Here is a 22,567-nt window from a genome sequence, read left to right on the forward strand (position 1 = left end):
ACAACAGTAACCTTCAGGGCTGGCAAAAGGACCCCAGGGCCGGCTATTCTGAAAGCCTCTTCCTGAAAACAACCTGACCCAGTCAAGGGGGCACCCAGACAGCAGGGAAACAGAGAGAGAGGGGGGGGAACTTGTAACCCCCTGACTGGATCCTTCCATCCGACTCTCAGGGACTTCCCTGCCTCAAGGCAAACTCAGTTCAACCCAGGGAAAGCTAATCATAATCAGGAGCCATCTGAGCTCTGGGAAACCAGGGCCACTTCCCCTCAGAGAGCAGGCTCATCTGGCTGGCTAAGGCACAGAAACAAGGGCGAAGCCAGGCTTAGAGTGTGGAAGTAAGGCAACAGAGAAACATCGGGAGGGAACCGAGGAGAGCAGTAACAGGGACACACCAGCAATTCCTGGCTTCCCCAGGAAGACAGAACAACAACTTCATAGAAAGCACAATCTGCCTGGGGCTAAAACCTCTGAATGCCAGACAGAGATAAGAAAAGCTAATACTCCCCACTCAGATAGAGATGGCAAACTACACTGAAGCACAAAGGCCCCCAAATTCCAAAAAAAAAACAAGAGGAAGGGGGCAACTTTGGACACATTTTATGGAGCAAAAATAAAAAACACAGAGGAGACGGAAGAGGAAACACGAGCAAATGCTCCGAAGCCTTCCAGAGGAGAAGGAGACTCTCCACAAACCCATGAAGAATTTGAATCAGAAATGATAAAAAAAGATGGAGGCCTTCTGGGAGGAAAAGTGGGAAATAATGCAAAAGAAACTCATGCATCTACAAAACCAGTTTGACCAAACTGAAAAGGAAAACCAGGCCTTAAAACAAGAACTAATAAAGCAAAACCAAAAGACCAAGAAATTAGAAGAGAACATATATCTCACTGACAAGGTGACAGATTTGGAAAATAGAGGGAGAAGAGATAATTTAAGAATAATTGGACTTCCAGAAAAGCCAGAAATAAACAGCAAATTCAACATCGTAATACAAGATATAATTAAAGAAAATTGCCCAGAGATTCTTGAACAAGGGGACAATACAGCCACTGCCAGAGCTTTCAGAACACCCTCTACACTAAACCCCCAAAAAGACAACTCCCAGGAATGTAATTGCCAAATTCCAAAGCTCTCAAACAAAAGAAAAAATCCTACAAAAAGCCAGAAAAAGACAATTTAGATAAAAAGGAATGCCAATCAGGGTCACACAAGACCTTGCAAGTTCTACTCTGAATGATCGCAAGGCATGGAACATGATCTTCAGAAAAGCAAGAGAGCTGGGTCTTCAACCAAGAATCAGCTACCCAGCAAAACTGACTATATACTTCCAAGGGAAAGTATGGGCATTCAACAAAATAGAAGACTTCCAACTTTTTGCAAAGAAAAGACCAGAGCTCTGTGGAAAGTTCGATATCGAAAATCAAAGAGCAAGGAATACCTGAAAAGGTAAATATGAAGGAAAGGGAAAAGGAGAAAAATGATATCTTCTTCTTTTACTCAAACTCTTTTCTATAAGGACTACATTTCTATCAATCTATGTATACTAACATGTGGGGAAAATGTAATGTGTAAATAGGGGGAAAAGAAAGACCAAATAGAATAATCTTTCTCACACAGAGATTCACATGGGAAGGGGAGGGGAAGAAAACTCTTATAAGAAGGAGAGGAAGAGAGTTTTTACTTAAACCTTACTCTCAGGGAAAACAACTCTGAGAGGGAAGAACATCCAGATCCATTGGGATCTTGAATTCTATCTTACCCAACAAGGGTAGGGAGAAGGGAAAACCAAGGGGGGGAAGGGGGAGGGAAAACAAAAGGGGAGGGAAAGAGAGGGGGGAGGGAGAGGGAACAAAAGGGGAGGGACTAAAAAGGGAAACATATCAAGGGAGGGGATAAGGGGGACTGATTTAAAGTAAATCACTAGACTAAAAGTTAGAGCCGAAGGAAAAAAGGTTAGAATTAGAGAAGGTTATCAAAATGTCAGGGAGTCCATAAATGATAGTCATAACTTTGAACGGGAAAGGGATGAACTCACCCATAAAACATAGATGAATAGCAGAATGGATTAGAATCCAAAACCCTACCATATGTTGTCTTCAAGAAACACACATGAGGCGGGTTGACACCCACAAGGTCAGAATTAAAGGATGGAGTAAGACCTTTTGGGCCTCAACTGACAGAAAGAAGGCAGGAGTGGTAATCATGAGATCTGATAAAGCCAAAGCAAAAATAGACCTGATCAAAAGGGATAGGGAAGGTAATTATATTTTGTTAAAAGGGACTTTAGATAATGAGGAAATATCACTAATCAACATGTATGCACCAAATAATATAGCACCCAAATTTCTAATGGAGAAACTAGGAGAACTGAAGGAAGAAATAGACAGTAAAACCATATTAGTGGGAGACTTAAACCAACTATTATCAAATTTAGATAAATCAAATCAAAAAATAAATAAGAAAGAGGTAAAAGAAGTGAATGAAATCTTAGAAAAATTAGAATTAATAGACATATGGAGAAAAATAAATAGGGATAAAAAGGAATACACCTTCTTCTCAGCATCACATGGCACATTCACAAAAACTGACCATACATTAGGTCACAGAAACATAGCACACAAATGCAGAAAAGCAGAAATAATAAATGCAGCCTTCTCAGATCACAAGGCAATAAAAATAATGATCAGTAATGGTACATGGAAAACCAAATAAAAAACTAACTGTAAATTTAACAATATGATACTCCAAAATCATTTAGTTAGAGAAGAAATAATAGAAACAATTAATAATTTCATTGAGGAAAATGACAATGGCGAGACATCCTTTCAAACCTTTTGGGATGCAGCCAAAGCAGTAATCAGAGGTAAATTCATATCCCTGAGTGCATATATTAACAAACTAGGAAGAGCAGAGATCAATCAATTGGAAATACAAATAAAAAAAAAACTTGAAAGCAATCAAATTAAAAACCCCCAGCAGAAAACCAAACTAGAAATCCTAAAAATTAAGGGAGAAATTAATAAAATTGAAAGTGATAGAACTATTGATTTAATAAATAAGACAAGAAGCTGGTACTTTGAAAAAACAAACAAAATAGACAAAGTACTGGTCAATCTAATTTAAAAAAGGAAGGAAGAAAAGCAAATGAACAGCATTAAAGATGAAAAGGGGGACAGCACCTCCGATGAAGAGGAAATTAAGGCAATCATTAGAAATTACTTTGTCCAATTATATGGCAATAAAAACACCAATTTAGGGGATATGGATTAATATATACAAAAATACAAACTGCCTAGACTAACAGAAGAGGAGAAATAGAATTCTTAAATAATCCCATATCAGAAAATGAAATCCAACAAGCCATCAAAGAACTTCTAAGAAAAAATCCCCAGAGCCTGATGGATTCAGCAGTGAATTCTATCAAACATTCAGAGAACAGTTAATCCCAACATTATACAAACTATTTGACATAATAAGCAAAGAGGGGTTCTACCAAACTCCTTTTATGACACAAACATGGTACTGATTCCAAAACCAGGCAGGTCAAAAACAGAGAAAGAAAATTATAGACCAATCTCCCTAATGAATATAGATGAAAAAATCTTAAATAGGATACTAGCAAAAAGACTCCAGCAAGTGATCAGAAGGGTCATCCACCATGATCAAGTAGGATTTATAACAGGGATGCAGGGCTGGTTCAATATTAGGAAAACCATCCACATAATTGACCACATCAACAAGCAAACCAGCAAGAACCACATGATTATCTCAATAGACGCAGAAAAAGCATTTGATAAAATACAACACCAATTCCTATTAAAAACACTAGAAAGCATAGGAATAGAAGGGTCATTCCTAAAAATAATAAACAGTATGTATCTAAAACCATCAGCTAATATCATCTGCAATGGGGATAAACTAGATGCATTCCCAATAAGATCAGGAGTGAAACAAGGATGCCCATTATCACCTCTACTATTTGACATTGTACTAGAAACACTAGCAGTAGCATTTAGAGAAGAAAAAGAAATTGAAGGCATCAAAATAGGCAAGGAGGAGACCAAGTTATCACTCTTTGCAGATGACATGATGGTCTACTTAAAGAATCCTAGAGATTCAACCAAAAAGCTAATCGAAATCATCAACAACTTCAGTAAAGTTGCAGGATACAAAATAAACCCACATAAGTCATCAGCATTTCTATATATCTCCAACACAGCTCAGCAGCAAAAACTAGAAAAAGAAATCCCATTCAAAATCACCTTAGACAAAATAAAATACCTAAGAATCTATCTCCTGAGACAAACACAGGAACTATATGAACACAACTACAAAACACTCTCCACACAACTAAAACTAGACTTGAGCAATTGGAAAAACATTAACTGCTCATGGATAGGACGAGCCAATATAATAAAAATGACCATCCTACCCAAACTTATTTATCTATTTAGTGCCATACCCATTGAACTCTCAAAAAATTTCTTTACTGATTTAGAAAAAAACATAACAAAATTCATCTGGAATAACAAAAGATCAAGGATATCCAAGGAAATAATGAAAAAAAAACCCCATATGATGGGGGCCTTGCAGTCCCAGACCTTAAACTATATTACAAAGCAGCAGTTATCAAAACAATTTGGTACTGGCTAAGAAACAGAAAGGAAGATCAGTGAAATAGACTGGGGGAAAGCGAACTCAGCAAGACAGTATACGATAGACCCAAAGATCCCAGCTTTTGGGACAAAAATCCACTATTCGATAAAAACTGCTGGGAAAATTGGAAGACAGTGTGGGAGAGATTAGGAATAGAGCAACACCTCACACCCTACACCAAGATAAATTCAAAATGGGTGAGTGACTTAAACATAAAGAAGGAAACCATAACTAAATTGGGTAAGCGCAGAATAGTATACATGTCAGACCTTTGGGAGGGGAAAGACTTTAAAACCAAACAAGACATAGAAAGAATCACAAAAAGTAAAATAAATAATTTTGACTACATCAAATTAAAAAGCTTTTGTACAAACAAAACCAATGTAACTAAAGTCAGAAGGGAAACAACAAATTGGGAAAAAATCTTCATAGAAAGCTCTGACAAAGGTTTAATTACCCAAATTTATAAAGAGCTAAATCAATTGTACAAAAAATCAAGCCATTCTCCAATTGATAAATGGGCAAGGGACATGGATAGGCAGTTCTCAGATAAAGAAATTAAAACTATTAATAAGCACATGAAGAAGTGTTCTAAATCTCTTATAATCAGAGAGATGCAAATCAAAACAACACCTAGCAGATTGGCTAACATGATAGCAAAGGAAAGTAATGAATGCTGGAGGGGATGTGGCAAAGTAGGGACATTAATTCATTGCTGGTAGTTGTGAACTGATCCAACCATTCTGGAGGGTAATTTGGAACTATGCCCAAAGGGCGACAAAAGAATGTCTACCCTTTGATCCAGCCATAGCACTGCTGGGTCTGTACCCCAAAGAGATAATGGACAAAAAGACTTGTACAAGAATATTCATAGCTGCGCTCTTTGTGGTGGCCAAAAACTGGAAAACGAGGGGATGCCCATCAATTGGGGAATGGCTGAACAAATTGTGGTATATGTTGGTGATGGAATACTATTGTGCTAAAAAGAATAATAAAGTGGAGGAGTTCCATGGAGACTGGAACAACCTCCAGGAAGTGATGCAGAGCGAGAGGAGCAGAACCAGGAGAATATTGTACACAGAGACTGATACACTGTGGTATAATCGAAGGTAATGGACTTCTCCATTAGGGGCAGTGTAATGTCCCTGAACAATCTGCAGGGATCTAGGAGAAAAAACACTATTCATAAGCAGAGGATAAACTGTGGGAGTGGAAACACAGAGGAAAAGCAACAGCCTGACTACAGTGGTTGAGGGGACATGACAGAGGAGAGACTCTAAACGAAACTCTAATGCAAATATTAACAACATGGCAACGGGTTCGAATCAAGAACACATGTGATACCCAGTGGAATCACGCGTTCGCTATGGGGGTGGAGAGGAGGAAAAGAAAATGATCTTTGTCTTTAACGAATAATGTTTGGAAATGATCAAATAAAATATTATAAAATTTAAAAAAATAATAATAAATTAAAAAATAAAAAAAAGCAATAGGGAAGATGATCTGGAGCAATATTTATGGCCTCAAATCTGTTTACCAATTCAGAACAGAATTAATAAAAATTAATTTTAAATTATGAAGAGGACAAAACCTACCTATTATGTATCACATTTATACATATATGTGTGTACACACAGACACACACACAAACATTTTTGTCCCCTTCATGAGAATGCTCTTTGAGAGCAGAGATAGCTATCACTTTTTTTATATCCCCAAGTCCTGGCACAGTTCTCTGGCACACAGTAATCACATAATATAAATGTCTGCAGATTGATTAGTTGTCTGAATGATTTGTGGGAGATGGGCAACAGGACCTCTAAGACATCTGTGCATAGTATTTTGCCTAGTAGGTGTAAAGTACGAAACGAATTATAAACCTTACTAATTAAAGGAAGTGAAGATTTGCTTATTGTTAGTATATTCACTTAGAACTAAGTAAATTTTCTGTATAAACAAATTAATGGGCAGATTGGAATTTATTTTTGAGCTAAAATTCTTATAGGAGATAGTGTTTCCATCCCACCCCACCCCATACTACACTCATAAGCTGTTAGTAGCACTTTATCAGGTGTGAGAATCTGCCCATATATGCCTCCATCAGGGTCAGACTTTATAAGATGAGTTCTGATAGAGAACTCTGGGATGAAATCTTAGTAACACCTTACCAAAACATGTACTCTGGGGTATGAAGATGTATTTTATTTTATTTTAAAGAGCTCTTGTTTTCATACTCACCTCAGCTACAAAGACAATCACAAGAGATTCTGCTTCTTCTGATTTGCTCATTTGAGAGAAGAGAGAATACAGTGTTTCCATCAGATAATTTTCTTTTTCTCTTTTTATGGTAGGAACACCCATCACCACAGAGGCTGCAGATACAAGAGAATAGATAGAATCATATGGTTTCAAGTTATAGAGAAACTTTATTTAAAGCAACAAGACGTTAAACAAAAAAATATATGAAATAGGAGAGGACAATCATTGGATAAAGACCACAGTAAAAGGGAAAGGACTTATTTTGTGTCATTTTATGTCAGCAATATAAATATGCCTACCCCATCTCTGGAAAGAAGATGGCTTGGAATGCATTTCATCTACCTATTTATACCCATCAGCAAGTCATATTTTTCATACAGTTTATAAAATTTAGTCCCAGACTTTCTTCCTATAATCCTTTAGATATATTCATGTTCATCAGTTTAGAATTATTGCTAGAAGAGGATTTGAAACCAGGCCCTCTGATTCCAAGTCAGGGCTCTTTTCCACTGCACAATGATGTGATGGTCGTAGGGAGCAACACTATATTGAGAAAATGATCAGTTACAGAATCTCTGAGTTAAAAGGACAGAGAACATCTTGCATCTCAAAATGACTCCCCTCTCCAATATCCCACACAAGAAGCCATTTGACTTTTACCTGATGTCCTCTGCTGAGAGCAACCTAAGAAATTTGTTAATAAATGAATTTAGCTAACCATCAGTAGCTTCCCAGTAGCTTACAACTGACTCTCTCTAGATGTACTTAGCTTCAACACATATTAAAATTATTTTCCAAATTGAAGTTTATATCTTACCTCCTGTTCTATTTTTCCCAAAGATTATATTTGGATAAATATTGTTTCCATAATCCCTTAGATGAGGTAGATAGTAGTAAAGACTATTAAGTTGACTTAAGTTTACACTGGAAAATCCAAGGTTTTTTGAATTCATATTATCTGAAAGAAGAGACAAGAGTTTCAAATCAACTTGTTCTTTCTCAAAATTCTGGAAAACTGGATTTTATAATCAAAGCCATATTTTCATATTGGTAGTTCAACTTCCCAGAATTTACCGGTTTATTTCAGTACATTAAAGATTTGCTATTGTATATTCTTCTTATATTATAGCACAGACCTTTTAAACTGATGAAAATATTGTATAGTGTTTACACATTTTCTGAAATCTATCTGCTGAGCCACCTCGCTGCCCCTAGTTGGAGAATAAAAGATCCCAATTGCCCCTTAAGTTCCTACTTAAAACTGGTCATGTTTGTGATTCATGAAAAGGGGGAAAAAGGGAAGGGTATTATATTGTCTCAGAAGAAATATCACCCTCATTCCATTCACCCAGATTCACAGCTTCATTCTCCCTTACCCTCCAGTCACTTGGTTGACCCTATCTCTAACCATCTCTCACTTCTATCCCTTTCACTTTACTCACATAGCCACCACCCTCATCCAAGCCCTCATTATCCCTCACCTGTATTATTGCAGTAGGCATTTTTACATGTCAATACAATTTTTAATAATTGTTTTCTGATATTTGTGGTCCATGTATTTTTCCTCTCTCCTACATTTCCACCCTCCCCAAGATGGCAAGTAATCTGGTACAGGTTATCACATATTATCATATAATTCTCATATAATCATATATTATCATATAATACATATTTTCATGTTCATCGTATTTGAAAGAAGATAAATATTGCTTATGCTAGCAAAAAATTCACAAAGGAAATAAAATGAAGAATGGTGTGCTTCAATCTGCATTTAGACTCTGTAACTTCCTTCTTTGGTGATAGCTTTTTTCATCATGAGGTCCTGGGAGTTTTCCTGGATATTTGCATTGTTGATAATAGTTAAGTCATTTACAGTTAATCATTGTACTTTATTGCTTTTACTGGGTATAACTTTCTCCTGGTTCTTTTTTTTTATGATACCCTTAGAATACTTTATTACTGACATTTTCTCCAGCACTTTCTTATCTTGAAGAATTAGCAACATGATAAAACAAGCCTTGATTTATTGTGTTTACAGTTTACAAGGTATACATTTTCACATTAAAATTTTAACAATCAGCCCTCATGAGCCAATTCCAGTTAGCTTTAGCACATCCTAGCATATAACCTTATTCTCAATTATCCCACACAGTTCATCCACTAGAAAAAATAACAGTGATTGACTGAGGTAATGTGGACCAAAAAACCTGATAATTTCTCCTGGTTCTTCTCACTTCACTTTGTTTTCACTTCATATTTATTACAATCATATACCACAACATGTTCAGCCATTCCCCAACTGATGGTCATCCCTTCAGTTTCCAGTTCTTTGCCATCACAAAGAGAGTGCAAAATATTTTTTGTATAAGTAGGTCCTTATCCTTTATTTTTTTATCTCTTTAGATATTGCTGGGTCAAAGGGTATGCACAGTTTTATGGCCCTTTGGGCATTTTCTAAACTGCTCCCCAGAATAGTTGGATCAATTCACAGCTGCACCAACAGTGTATTAGTGTCCCAAATTTTCCACATTCCCTCCACATTTATCATTTTCCTTTTATGTCAGATTAGTCAATCTGATAGGTGAGGTGGTACTGCAATTGTTTAATTTGCATTTCTCTAATTAATAGTGATTTATAACATTTCTTCATATGACTAAAGAATTGCCTGTTTATATCCTTTGACTATTTGTCAATTGGGGAATGCTTTGATTTTTATAAATTTGACTCAGTTCTCTATACATTGGAGAAATGAGGTCTTTGTCAGAGATGCTTGCTATAAAAATTTTTTTCCCACGTTTGTTGTTTCCTTTCTAATCTTGGTTGCATTGGTTATGTTTTATACAAAAACTTTAATTAAGTAAAGTTATTTATTTTACATTTCATAATGTTCTGTTTGTCTTGTTTTTTTTAAATATAAATTCTTCTTATCCAACAGGTCCAACAGGTCAACTATTCTGTGCTCATCTAATTTGTCTATAGTATCACCCTTTATTTCTAAAACATGTGTCCATTTTGACTTTATCGTGGTATATGGCATGAAGTTATCAGTCTGTGCCTTGTTTCTGCCATATTGTTTTCCAGTTTTCCTAACAGTTTTTGTGGAATAGTGAGTTCTTTTCCCAAAAGCTGAGATTTGGGGGTATGTCATATGCTAGGTACATGTTGAGTAGCTAGTCTAGTCTATTGATCCATTACTCTATTTCTTAGCCAGTACCAGATTGTTTTTGATATGGTTCAAGATCTAAGAGCAAATAGGCTCTTATTTCTGCAGTAGTATCTCTACTTCCTCTCTCTCCCTTCTAGGATTCTAAATTGGAATCTACCTTCCATGTGACTGCCAGGTTGATATTCCTAAAGCGTAGGGCCACCCACTGTAATGCTCTGCTCAGGAAGCTTTGGTGACTATTATTTATGAAATTAAAAAGAAACTCCTTAGCCAGGCATCCCCCAGTGTTTCTCAGGTTTACTGACTATGGCTGCTACCTTGCTATCTCACAACTCTGATGCTCTGCCTTACCTAGTGGACTAACAGTCAAGATCTCTATCCCTTGCTTTTTTTGTACTTTGGGTCCTGGATGATAAATTTAGGAACTTTAATATAATGTGCCTTGGGCTTGCTCTTGCATTGGCATATTTGATTTGAATCATGAAGACAGCACTTTTTCAGAAGTAAGAAAAGATTAAAAGGAACTTGAAATTAGATGGATCCTCACCCCCTCTCAGGTAAATCATTCAACTTCCTTTTCTTAATGCCAATCCTAATTCCACAATTGAATTGTCTGTTGTGGAAACAAAGATTAAAGTTCATGAATAGACTACATAGCTGCAATAGGTTTTTGGCAACAGAATGACCTGGTTAATTGATTATCTTTAATTCTGTTAAGTCTCCCATTAAATTTCCAAATGCATTAGGATTATAGGCACTGAGGACAGAACTCTAAAAGATAAGGAAACCAAAGCAAAAAGAGATACCTAGTCTCTGTCACAAGAGTAGTAAATTATAGAACCAAGATTTCGGCCCATGCCATCTGATTCAAATACTTTTGCTGCAACATGCCCCAGTAAGAGGAACTAGGTAGACAGCAGATAAAACTCTGGGCTTGGAAGTCAAGAAGACCTATTTTCACATATAAGCTCAGCCACATACTAGCTCTGTGACCCTAGGCAAAAATTTCTGCCTTGGTTTCCTCTATTGTAAAAATAAGGATAATATCAGCACCTGAATCCCAGGGTTATTGTGAGGATCAAATGAAATATTATTTGTAAAATGCTTATTTCAGTGCCTGGAACATAGTAGCTTGCTTGCTTTCTTGCTTCCTTCCTTCCTTCCACCAATTCAATCTAGTCAGTCAGTATTGCTTTACCTGATCATTAATTGCAGAGAAAACAGGAATATTGTTAAGTTTCCCAATAACTTTCTTTTTTTCAGGGCTCTGTATTGGGCTTTTTACTCTCTTATACCCTCTTTTGCAACAATCCCATTAGCTGCCAAGGGTTCAATTATTGTCTGTACACAAACGATTCCTAAACTTACATACCCAATCCTGTGCTGGAGCCTTTTCATTATATGCCTGATAGACATCACTGCCTGGATATCCTGCAAATATCTCAAACTTGATGTGTCCAAAATAGAACTTATTCTCTTCTCTTCTAAACCCAACATCTTCCTGTGACAAGGTAATCACTTTAAAAGACTGATATATATTAATTTAAGGTCGCCAAGGAATTCAGCTATGTAATTCCTTAATGAAAACTCAAGTCAGCAGTCAACCTTTTATAGAGTTTAATTACAAACAGGAGGAAGAAAGGAATTAGAGATAGAGAGAGAGAGAGAGAAGGGAATAGGGCTTAAATACCCCCTCTGTTTAGGCTGCGCCAAAAGGCCCAAGCCCTTAGATAGCTGAGGCAAAGAAAAGAGATCAGTCCCTATCACTCACGTGACCAAAATGGAGAAACAGTCTCAGGGGCCTCCACCTCCAGCTTCATTCAGAGCTTCTCAGAGCACAACCTCTCAGAGCAAAACCTCTCCAACCTCCCACCTCTAGTCCTCAGACCCCGCTATCTTTAAGGAAACCATCCAAGTTCCCTCCCCTCAGTTCTCACATCTACCAATCACTGTCCATGTCTTCCCTGTGCCAATGGTGGCTCTAGCTTAACCCAGGACTGCCCAGAGGTCTGTGGCTTTGCACATGTCTGTTGAAGGTCATATTCTCAAATAATTAAATCTTGATCCTTTGCTGCAGCCCTTCCTAAATCCTGTTACCCTGAGTAGGGTGGAGATTGGAATAATTAAATTTTGATCTATGCTGCAGCCCTTCCTAAATCCTGTTACCCTGAGTAGGGTGGAGATTGGAATAATTAAATTTTGATCTATGCTGCAGCCCTTTCCATTGTTCAGCAAAAGGTTTCTGTCCTAAAGTAATCTTAAGAAGGGAGGAGGAGGAACCTCCCTTGCCAATGGGGTTCACATTCCAATAGAGTTCCCACTATCAGTATGAAATTCCCTACAAGCATGAAACCTTCCAATGGTGAAATTACCAACATTCACAAGTCTAAGAAATTTTAAGGTTTACATTCCTCCAACCTTAGTTGGTGTTGAGAGCACCACCACTCTCCCAAAAGTTGACTGCTTTCCCACAGTCCCCATGTCAAATCAGTTGCCATGTCTAATTCATCCTTCTACAACCTCTATCACACCCACCCCCCTCCCTCTCCATGCACATGTTATGGAAAGGAAACTAGAAATAAGTTCTGAACTTTCTGCCACTGTGTTGGAACAAGCAACAGTGGGAATATCCATAGAGAAAAAATTGTCAAGACTGACAATTGGTGGGGGAAGGGGAAACTGGGAGTGGCAGTTGGGTCTTGTGACTAGCACTTCCTTCCTGCCGGTTTCACTTCCTTCCTGTTTTTGGAGGTGGGAGGAGCTTGTTGAGCCCAGTTTGGAGTGGAGTACCTCTACTTGCTTTAGCCTGAAGACACAGGCCCAACCAGCTCTAAAAGTTAGAACTGTTCTTGTTGCTTTATGTCTTCTGCTAAGATTCTGAAATTGACAAAACTAGCACAGAGGACAGGAGTGGGAGAAACCCTCCACCAGCCTGTGAGGCCTGGCCTCAGCTCCAAAGCCAAGGAAGACTGCAACCTTATTTAGGGACCTCCCTCTTCCCTTTTTCCCTGACACTTCTCCAATCTGAATTAGTTATTAAAATTTCTCTTATTAGAATATCGCAGTCAGATAAGTGGACTATCTTTTCTGGGGCATAGAGGGAGCTGAACATCAGTTCAGTCATTAAAAGACAAATGTTCCTTATCAGACCCCTGCTTCTGCCTCTCGGCAGGGGGCATCTCTCTCCTGTGCCTCACTGAGCAATATTCCCTCTCTCCCCTCAACTCCTCCACACCCTGCTACAAACCGCCTGTATCCCCTGTTTTTCCAATTCTTCATCCTTTCCCAATAAATATTACAAAGTCCACCACTCTAGTTCAGGCCCTTATCACCTCTCTGGGACTGTTGCAAAAGACTCCTTATTGGTGTCCCTGGTTCCACTTTTTCTTCTCCAATCTTTCTTCCATACAACTGCTAAAATAGTTTCCCTGAAACAAGTTTAACTGTGAATTCCTGCTCAAAAGAGGCTTTAGGGACTTCCTCTAGGGTAAAATGGGATTTCATTTATGTATTAAATGAAATAGTACATGTAAATCATTTTGCCAACCTTACCTCACTATATAAATGTTAGTTATTATTGTTAATACTAATCATTATAAATGACAAAAGTTACAGCCTTGACTTATCATTCTAAAGACAGGGGACATAAAGTAATGTAGAGATCAGGACTTTCAGGGGCCATCTAAGAAGCATCATTGGCTCCTTGACTTAGCTTGGTTAAGGGAACAGGACTCCTCAGCTTAGCATTTAAGGTTGTCTTCACAATCTGGCTCCAGTCAACCCTTCTCAACTTATCTCAAATTTGATCTACTTCAAGCACAATCTAATTTCATTTTCTGGCCATTTTCTCACCAGCTGCCATGCTGCCCAGCCCAGGAACCAAGGGACTAACCTTTTCATGCCTAGAATTTCCAACTCTGGACCCTGCTGTGATGCTTGGTGGTTGCCTTAGTTGCCCACCACATGTAGACCCAGGCTCTGGCTACCCTTCCCTTCACTCTGAGGCTATTTCTCCATCAGCTATCATCCAACAGTACTTGGAACCCTCTTGTCTCTTCCCCACTAATGATGACATCCCATTTCTAGTTTTGGAAGTTTTGTCTCAATGACTCTATTCACTATCCCTAAAACTTTCCAAACCAAATCGTATCTCCATGGCTACCATTGCTCTAAATGTTCTGTTTTGCTCTATTAGAATTTAAATTCTTTGAGGGATAGTCTTTTGTGTTTCTATTTCCAGAGCTTAGTACATGGCTTGGCACATAGTAATATGCTTAACATTAATACATGCTGTTCATTGACTCATTTATCTAACCTTCACCATCATTTTTATTCCTCACTAAAAGATGCCCTGTCCCATACACATGCCAATACATATCCCTATCTTTTCTTTGTCCTCATGGGTCTCACAACTCTCTTTCTTACCCTCTCAGTTGAGGATCTCATTTTTTAGTTTACTGAGAAAACTGAAACCACTTGTCTTGAGTTCTATCTTTTCCCCCTTTTAAACCTCCCTGACATTATCTTCTATATCCATCTCCTTTCCTCCAGATTCTGTTAAGGCAGAAGGTCAATCCCTTTACATTACCCTTGATCCCAACTCCTCTTGTCTTCTCCACCAGATCACTTCTTTGCCTTCAATAAATGCCTTTTCTCTAATCTTTAAACTTTCCCAAGGTTCCTTCTCTGCTGCCTTCAAACACTCCAAAGGCTCCCTGTTCTTTGCCATCTGTCTTCTGACCTTATCATTTAACTGATATTACTCTCTCCAAAATCACCAATTATCCCTCTCTTCTCTCTTCCTTCTTCCTCCTCCACTCCAAATCTCATGGTCTTTCATCAGTTCTCATCCTTTTCCATCTTAGCTATATTTGACACTGTTAGTCACTCTGTCTTGTCTCTTCCTGGATGATTTAATTTCTCTAGGTTTTTGTGACATTATTCTCTCTTGGTTCTCCTATTTTTCTGACCACTTTTTCTTAGTCTTGTTGATTCAATCATTTTCCATATCATACCCCCACCCAACTCTGGGTATAATTCAAAGTATTCTCCAGGGTCATCTTTTTCTGTAGCTTCTCTCTTGGTGAGCACATCAACTTTAATGAGTTTAATCATCATCTCTATAGAGATGACTCAGAAATCGCTTTTCTAAGCTTCAGTTCCAAATCACTAGGTGCCAATTGGACAATATTGTCCTCCTTCCCTTCCTTCCATCACTTTTTTTCTTTTCTTTTCCCTATGTTGTCCAGGCTAAAATCACAGGAGCTATTCACACATAGGTCTAGTGCCACTATTGATTGGTGGTGAAGTTCGACCTGCTCTATTTCCCATTCTGGGTCAGTTTACTCCTCTGTAGGCAACTTAGAGATCCTCTATTCCTGAGGGAAAAAAGACTAGTTATTTGAGAAGTAGGATAGACTAGGAAAAAGAAAGGTGAGAAAGAAATAGTGTGGATAAGTCTTTAATACCACTAAGAGGCAAAGTGGAGTTGGAAGCCATGAAGTCAGGGAGATGACTTTAACATAGAATGATGACCATAAGGTTTAATGCACTAGGAGCAGGGAGAGTTGTGCTTTGTGGCAGGGGGCATCTTTAGTAGGAATAGAAGGAGAGTGCTGAGAGAGGCAGAATGGGGTGATGCATACAGATAGCCAAAAAGAAGGAAAAGGAGGTGCTATGTGATCCAGAAGTTCATTCAGGTTCCCCTGGGACAACAGCGAATCTCAAATGCACCTTAGAAAGTCCTGATCTCAAAATTACCCTGAAGCCCAAGTGGGATGTGATATGGGGAAGTTGACACTGCCCTCCAGCCAGGATGGAAGTAGTAACCTCCTTAAATTCTACTTCCCTAACATGAAAACAATCAGGCCTGATATTCATGCAGATGGAAGAAGACAAAGCTTGAAAATCAAAAGTCTGCAAAGAAAAAGGGGGGGGGGGGACACCTTTCTTGAAACAAACCTTTTAGTTCTGTGGCAGGAACTGTTCTTCCTGAAGAGGCACATTTGATTTTATTCAAGACATCCGATAGCTGGAGAGATCTTTTTTTATTTTCTTCTTGTAAAAATGACAGTCTTTCATGAAACTTCAAAATCTGTTCTACAGAAATGTTGGCATTTCCTGCAAAAACAAAACAAAAAAACAAACAAACAAAACAAAACAAAAAAGGTGAAGATTTTTCCCTCTGCTGGAAGAATAATAGAAACAATTCCCAAAATCCCTACTAAATTTTCATCTCCAAAACTAACAGTAAAATTGGATTCTGCATCTTTGCCCTTATACCCTATCCCTTATACCCTATCTGTAATCCAATTTCTGCATTCTAAAAATCTGCATTTCACCATTCTATTGAAACTGACCCATCCAAGGTCTCCATTCTCAGTTCTTATCTTTTTTGACCTTTTGGTTGCATCTAATGTGGTTGACCATATCCCAACTTCTGAAACATTCTCTATCCTTAACTTTGATAACCCTGAGCCCTCTTGATTCTTCCTTTCTCTCTGACTGCTCTCCTTATTTTTATTTTTTAATCTTGGGCAATTTTTCAATGTTAATAGTTCTACTTTTCTCAATCTAAACTCATACTCTCTTAGTTCTCATAGTTTCAACCACATTTTTACCTTCACACAAATAATTTCGCTGGCTATATCTCTACCTCTGACTTCTCACTCAGTACCATATTTCTAACTCCTTAAAGTGCATCTCCACTGAAGTGTCCCTCTGACACCTGAAACTATTCTTAAGTCAAAATATTAACTCCAAAATTATACCTCTTTCCTTTAATTTTTTTATATTTTATATTTATATATATATAAAATTTATATTTTTTATAAATAAATTTTAAAGGAAAAAAAAAACATAAAAATGTCTCCATTAATGACAGTAAAGATAAATCACCCTCCAAAATCTCCAGAATTATGCCTTGGTGTTGGTTTTGGTTTCCCTCTTTTTTTTGACTCCCTTTATTACATATCTAAAAAACTTTGGAGGGAGCTGGTGGAAGAGAGAGTGCTGGTCCTCATCTCAGGAAGACCTGAGTTCAAATCTAGCCTCAGACACTTATTATCTTTGTGATTCTATGTAAGTCTGCCTCAGTTTCTTCAACTGTATAAAGAAGATAATAATAGCACCCATCTTGTAGGGTTGTTGTGAGGATCAAATGTTGTAACATTTGCACAGCAACTGGCATATAATGGGCATTATATACGTATTCTCCTTTCCTTTCTCCCCTTAATCTTCTCCAAGGGAGTTTCCTTGCCTCCAGCTTCTCCATCCAAAATATAACTCCTGTCACTCCTTCATACATTTCAGATAATCTGCTTTAAACATTTGCTTTTTTCACAACCTCTCTAAGTCTTATTTTCCAATAAAACAATGACTACCATATCATAAACAAAAAGAATACTAAAATGTTGTTGAGTCCAGATTAACTGCAATGGCAAAAATTAATCCCACAGAAAATAGGAGGCAATATACCACCCTCCTCTCAGCAGAGAAGTGAAGGCCTATAGGTGTAGAATACCGAAAACATAGTTTTGTGGTAGTTTTTGTTCAAATATTTCTAATTAATTAAGAAGATTTTTCCATGGTTACATGACTCATGTTCTTTCTCTCCCTCTTGCCTACCCCACCCCCTCCCAGAGCGGACAAGCAATTCCATTCCAAAAATAATCAAATATTTTTAACAGAGGTTTTAAATGAGAGATATATTGGGGAAATGAGATTGATAGAAAGCACATAAATACAAGTTAATTGGGGAAAATGAGGGGGTAGGCCTAGATAACCTCTAAGTTCACATTCTACGACTATCCTTTGTTTGCCTGCTTAAAATTCATCATTGATTCCTTACTTCAAACCTTTTAAAATCACTCTTTCAGTCTATTAACCTATTCTCCACAAATTTGCCTTCTGCCCATCTCCTGAAAACAGACTCTCTACTCCAATAAAATGACTAAATTTTCTATTCCAATTCTTCCTCCCAGAGCTCAAACAATAAAAAACAACTAAAATAGCCCTTCTTCTGCAACTCATGCCATTTCCTACGTCTAAAGTCAAAATATGTGTGTGCACGTGCGCACGCGTGCGCACACACACACACACACACACACACACAAATCCTTAAAGAAAACTGATTCATAAAACCCTAACCTTGGAAGACTATGATCAAAGCCACTCATGGTATAGACATGGTATAGCCACTCCACTTTGGTATAGACTTCCTCAGCATTTGGATACTTTGTCTATTTTCTATGTTCTTTGTTGTTGGTAATTGCTTTACAATGAGTTCTTCTGAATTCTCTCATGACACTGCTATTAAGCTCCTCTTGGGTGAAACCCATGTTGACCATTTTACCTGACTGTTCAAATACCTATCAGACTGTAGCATACAGTAAATAGCTGTGGATTTCTCCAATCGGTCATTTATGTTGATAGCTAATCTAGAGTTTGTTCTAGGAGAGAAGTTTCAAGGTTTCAGACACAATACTTTTTTCTTCCTTCTTTATCAAAACTCTCTAAGTGTACATAGCTATTCTAAAGAGGCCATGCACTTCACAGCTTTGCACCCTCCTAACATAATCTTGTCTCTAAGGCAGGAGTTTTTACCCTGTGGCCCATGTAGTTGAATGGAAAAGAAAATCCTATCTGTATTTCACTATAATCCATTTCCTTTATTGTACTCTTTTGTAGTATTTTATTTTAAACATTTAAAAACACAATTCTGAGAAGGGATCCACAGGCTTAACCAGACTGACAAAGAAATTAGGATCCAAAAAATGTGAAGAACTGCTCTAAGGTTTCTCAAAGCTAGGCACAGTTCAGATACTGCATTGAACGGAGGGAAATTTCTTTCTCTCTCTTTCTTCTTAATAATGGAAAACAATTTCAAAACCTTTGCATACTCATCAAGTCCCTTGACACAAAAAGAAGACAACTAGTTTATAGATTTTTTTGAATTAATCATCTCCAATTCTTTCAACATTTCCCAAAGGGTCTTGTATAGGCAGATGTATGATACAGAGTGTTTAGATCAAACCCAGAGAAGTGAGAAGGGTCATCAGGATAGAGGTAGCTAAAGGATTTCATTAGTATAGACACGACTCTAAAGAAATTCTATATAATCTCACCTATTCATGATTGGAGTAGTCAAAGGTACTCTAATTTATACTGTATTATAGACATTCATTTGTAAGGGGCTCTAGGTTCTTTTGTATACATCTCATTAGAAAACCTCATAGCCCCTAACTTTGCAATCCATCCACAACTAGCCTGTTGTCAGTATAGCACCTAAATATTCAGGCGGTTTTATTTCGTGCTAGCCAGGACAAAACAAGGAGACAGTTGAGACTCAATCAAATGAATTAGATCCCTCTTATGTAAGGCTGACAAATTGCTTTGTATATCAGCAATAAAGGCTTATATTCCCTGAAATCGTAGAACTGGCACAAAGTGTTTAATAAACATGAATTGAACTAAGAAAAGGAAACTGACAATGCTGATCAAAAACTTAGCAGCATAATTGTCTAGGGGGACTACAGAAGGCAGACGTGTTTTCCCAGAAGGCTATAAAAAGAAGCCAGCAAACAACACAGGGAGTAGAAGCCTAAGTGAGTTGGGGCTAACCTGATAACAGAGGGGTGAAGTCTAGTCTAGGAAAGGAATAGGTCCAAAAATCCAAAGAAAATCTCTCACAGAAAAATAGAAAGGCATATTGCAGCCATCACTTAATCAGGTTCTTCACTTTTCCCACCTGGTTAAGAATGGAATAATATCTTGTCTGTCATATCTCCCATGAAATTTTATATGATTTTGACATATAAATGGGAGATATCTTGATAGAGAGCCCTTAAGGCAGCAATGTTCTTTTAAAATTGCTAAAAGATACAGAAATGATGATCTTCCACTCAAGATATGCTGTATGATTTTTATGTGTATGTAAAGATCCAGGCCTTTGTGGATAAATATCCTGTCTGTTCCTTCCTCAAATAATATTTGCATTAATCATATAAACTCACATTTATGCACTCAGGATAGTCCTAAGAGGTAATTACTAAATGTATTATGATCCCACTTTTAGAGGATGAAACTGAAGTTCAGGGAGTTTGTGACTTTTTCAAGACTGTAAATCTAGTAAATATGAGGGGAGCATCAAAAGGAATTAAATTAAAGTGAATGCAAATTAAAACAACGCTGAGATTTTATCTCATACTCTGTTCACTGGAAAAGATAACAAAGGATGGGAATAGTCAGCATTGGAAGAATCACTGTAAGATGAGTATTGTTGTTAGAACTATACAATCACTCTGGAAAACAATTTGAAATTATGCAAAGTGGCTAAAATATCCATTTACTTTAACCCAGAGATTGCACTGCTAGGTATATACTCTATGGAGGTTCAGTAATAGACTAAAGAACAGGTATGTACACAGTAGGCAGAGCGCCAGTCTTAGAGTCAGGAAAATCTGAGTTCAAACTCAACCTAAGACAGTTCCTTGCTATTTGTCTCAGTTTCTTCATCTGTCAAATGAGCTGAAGAAGGAGAAAGCAAATCATTCCAGTATTTTTTCTAGGAAAACTATAAATGGGATCATGATGAGTTGGATGTAACTGAAAAAAATGACTGAAAACAAATCAACAACAATAAAAAAGAGTTGATACACATCAAAATATGTCTAGGAGCACTTTTAGGGATAATAAAGAATTGGAAACAGACTATATGTCCACCATTTGGGGAAAGGCTAAATAAACTGTGGTATATAAATATATCAAATTATTTTTCTGTAAGAAATGATGAAGCAAGGAAATAACTGATGCATAAGCAAAGCCAAGAAAACAATATATGCTGTGACTGTAACAATGGAAATGGAAAGAACAACCATAAAAAAATAACAAATGAATGATGGGGTGGAGGCAGCTAAATAGCTCAGTAGATAGAGATCTAGGCCTAGAGGTGAGAGATCCTAGGTTCAAATATGGCCTCAGATGCTTCCTAGCTGTATGACCCTGGGTAAGTCATTTAACACTGTCCCCACCCCCCACCCTTGCCTAGCTCTTACAACTCTTCTGCCTTAGAACCAATACAGAGAATTTATGGAAGGTAAGTTTTAGGGGAAAAAAGTGAATGGTGCAAAATCTAAAAGAATAAGAAGATATTTTCCCCCATTCTTTGCAGAGGTTTGGAGGGGGTGGGGAGTCTTTAAATGTAAAAATTACATAAGATACCAGATTTTTTCAGTGTATTGACTTATTCAAATTTTGTTTCTCTTGCTCTTTTTCCTTTATTTTAAAGAATTATTTATATGGGTTGACTCTCTAGGAGGGGAAAGGGAAAGAATGAAGGGTGAAATTTAGGTGATATTTAAATATATCAATAAAATCTATTTTTTAAAAATGCTAGGATACCAAAAACAAGTAAACACAAAATGGCAGAAATTCTGACTACCATATCCTCAGACAACAACATAATAAAATTAGAAACAGGATCATGTTATTGTGTAAAAAGCATTAGAGCAAAAGCCAGAAAGTCTCAGGTTCTAATCCTAACCCTGCCACAGACAGCTGGGTGACCATCAGCAAATCATTTAACCCCTTGGGCCCTATTTCTCCTCTTGCAAAACAAATTCAAACCAGAAGCCTTCTAATACTCCTTTTAGATCTAAAATGAGTCTATAAATAGGGAGGGGAAAGGGAAAGCTAACCATTTGGAAATTTAAATCACCTTTTCTTTAAAAATAAAAAAGCCTAACAATACCTCATAAGAGGTGGCCCCCAAGGTTAAGTCCTGAAGGAAGTAAAGGAAGGTTTATAATAGACAGGAGTAAATGTTAAGTATGAGTGGGCAGCCGAAAGAAAGTGATCAGAGTCAGAGATGGATTGCTCAGTTCAAGCAACAGTTAGAGCAAAATATGAGGTTAGAGAAGGGCAAAAAGCAACCTAACAGAGAAAAGCAAGAAAAAAAAAAACATGTACATAAAAATTGCTTTTAGATGGTATAGAATAGAAGATTTGTAAGGATGATATTAGAAAATAAGTATTGTCTCATTAGTTTAGGGATAAGATGTAAAGTGGTTGCTTGAGAAAAGAACTGGAGTTTGAAGCAAAGCTGAGAGAGCGTGTTAATTTCAGATGTGACAGTTATAACCATTTTTCTATGTCAATTACTCTCTCTGGCAGTTGGCAGAGACTCTCTGAGACTCTCTCTCAGGGCTGGAGGAGGTAACATCTTTGCCTCTCTCTGTCTGAGGGAAAGATCTGAGGGAGCTCAGTGTTTTCCTTTCCCAACTTGGGAAACACTACTGAATATCTATTGTAGTTTTTGTAAATTGTTCAACTCTGAGAAGACCAAAGAAAAACTTGGTCTTTATTTTGACTCCTAACTTGATTCTTGTTGAGACTCAACCAGCTAGCCTTTGCTATTTTATAATTTGAAGGTGAAGTTAAGATTTATAAGGATAATAGTGGTAGTTTTTATTTAGATAATATAAATT

The 22,567-nt window shown here is 37.4% G+C and overlaps 1 protein-coding gene across 2 annotated transcripts in view; it reads right to left on the reverse strand.

Moving 5' to 3' along the window:
* The window catches only part of MGAT4D (MGAT4 family member D), a 135,924-nt gene that overhangs the window by 88,793 nt on the left and 24,564 nt on the right, over positions 1–22,567 (reverse strand). For both annotated transcript variants that reach the window (XM_007496299.3, XM_007496298.3), the window contains exons 2-4: positions 16,044–16,202; positions 7,734–7,874; positions 6,896–7,029 (exon numbers count right to left, since the gene is read on the reverse strand). In XM_007496299.3, coding sequence (XP_007496361.1) covers positions 6,896–7,029; positions 7,734–7,874; positions 16,044–16,202 — 434 coding nt within the window. The remainder of the gene's footprint in view (positions 1–6,895; positions 7,030–7,733; positions 7,875–16,043; positions 16,203–22,567) is intronic.

Source organism: Monodelphis domestica, chromosome 6 (assembly GCF_027887165.1).
Source record: "Monodelphis domestica isolate mMonDom1 chromosome 6, mMonDom1.pri, whole genome shotgun sequence".
Classification (NCBI taxonomy): Eukaryota; Metazoa; Chordata; class Mammalia; order Didelphimorphia; family Didelphidae; genus Monodelphis; species Monodelphis domestica.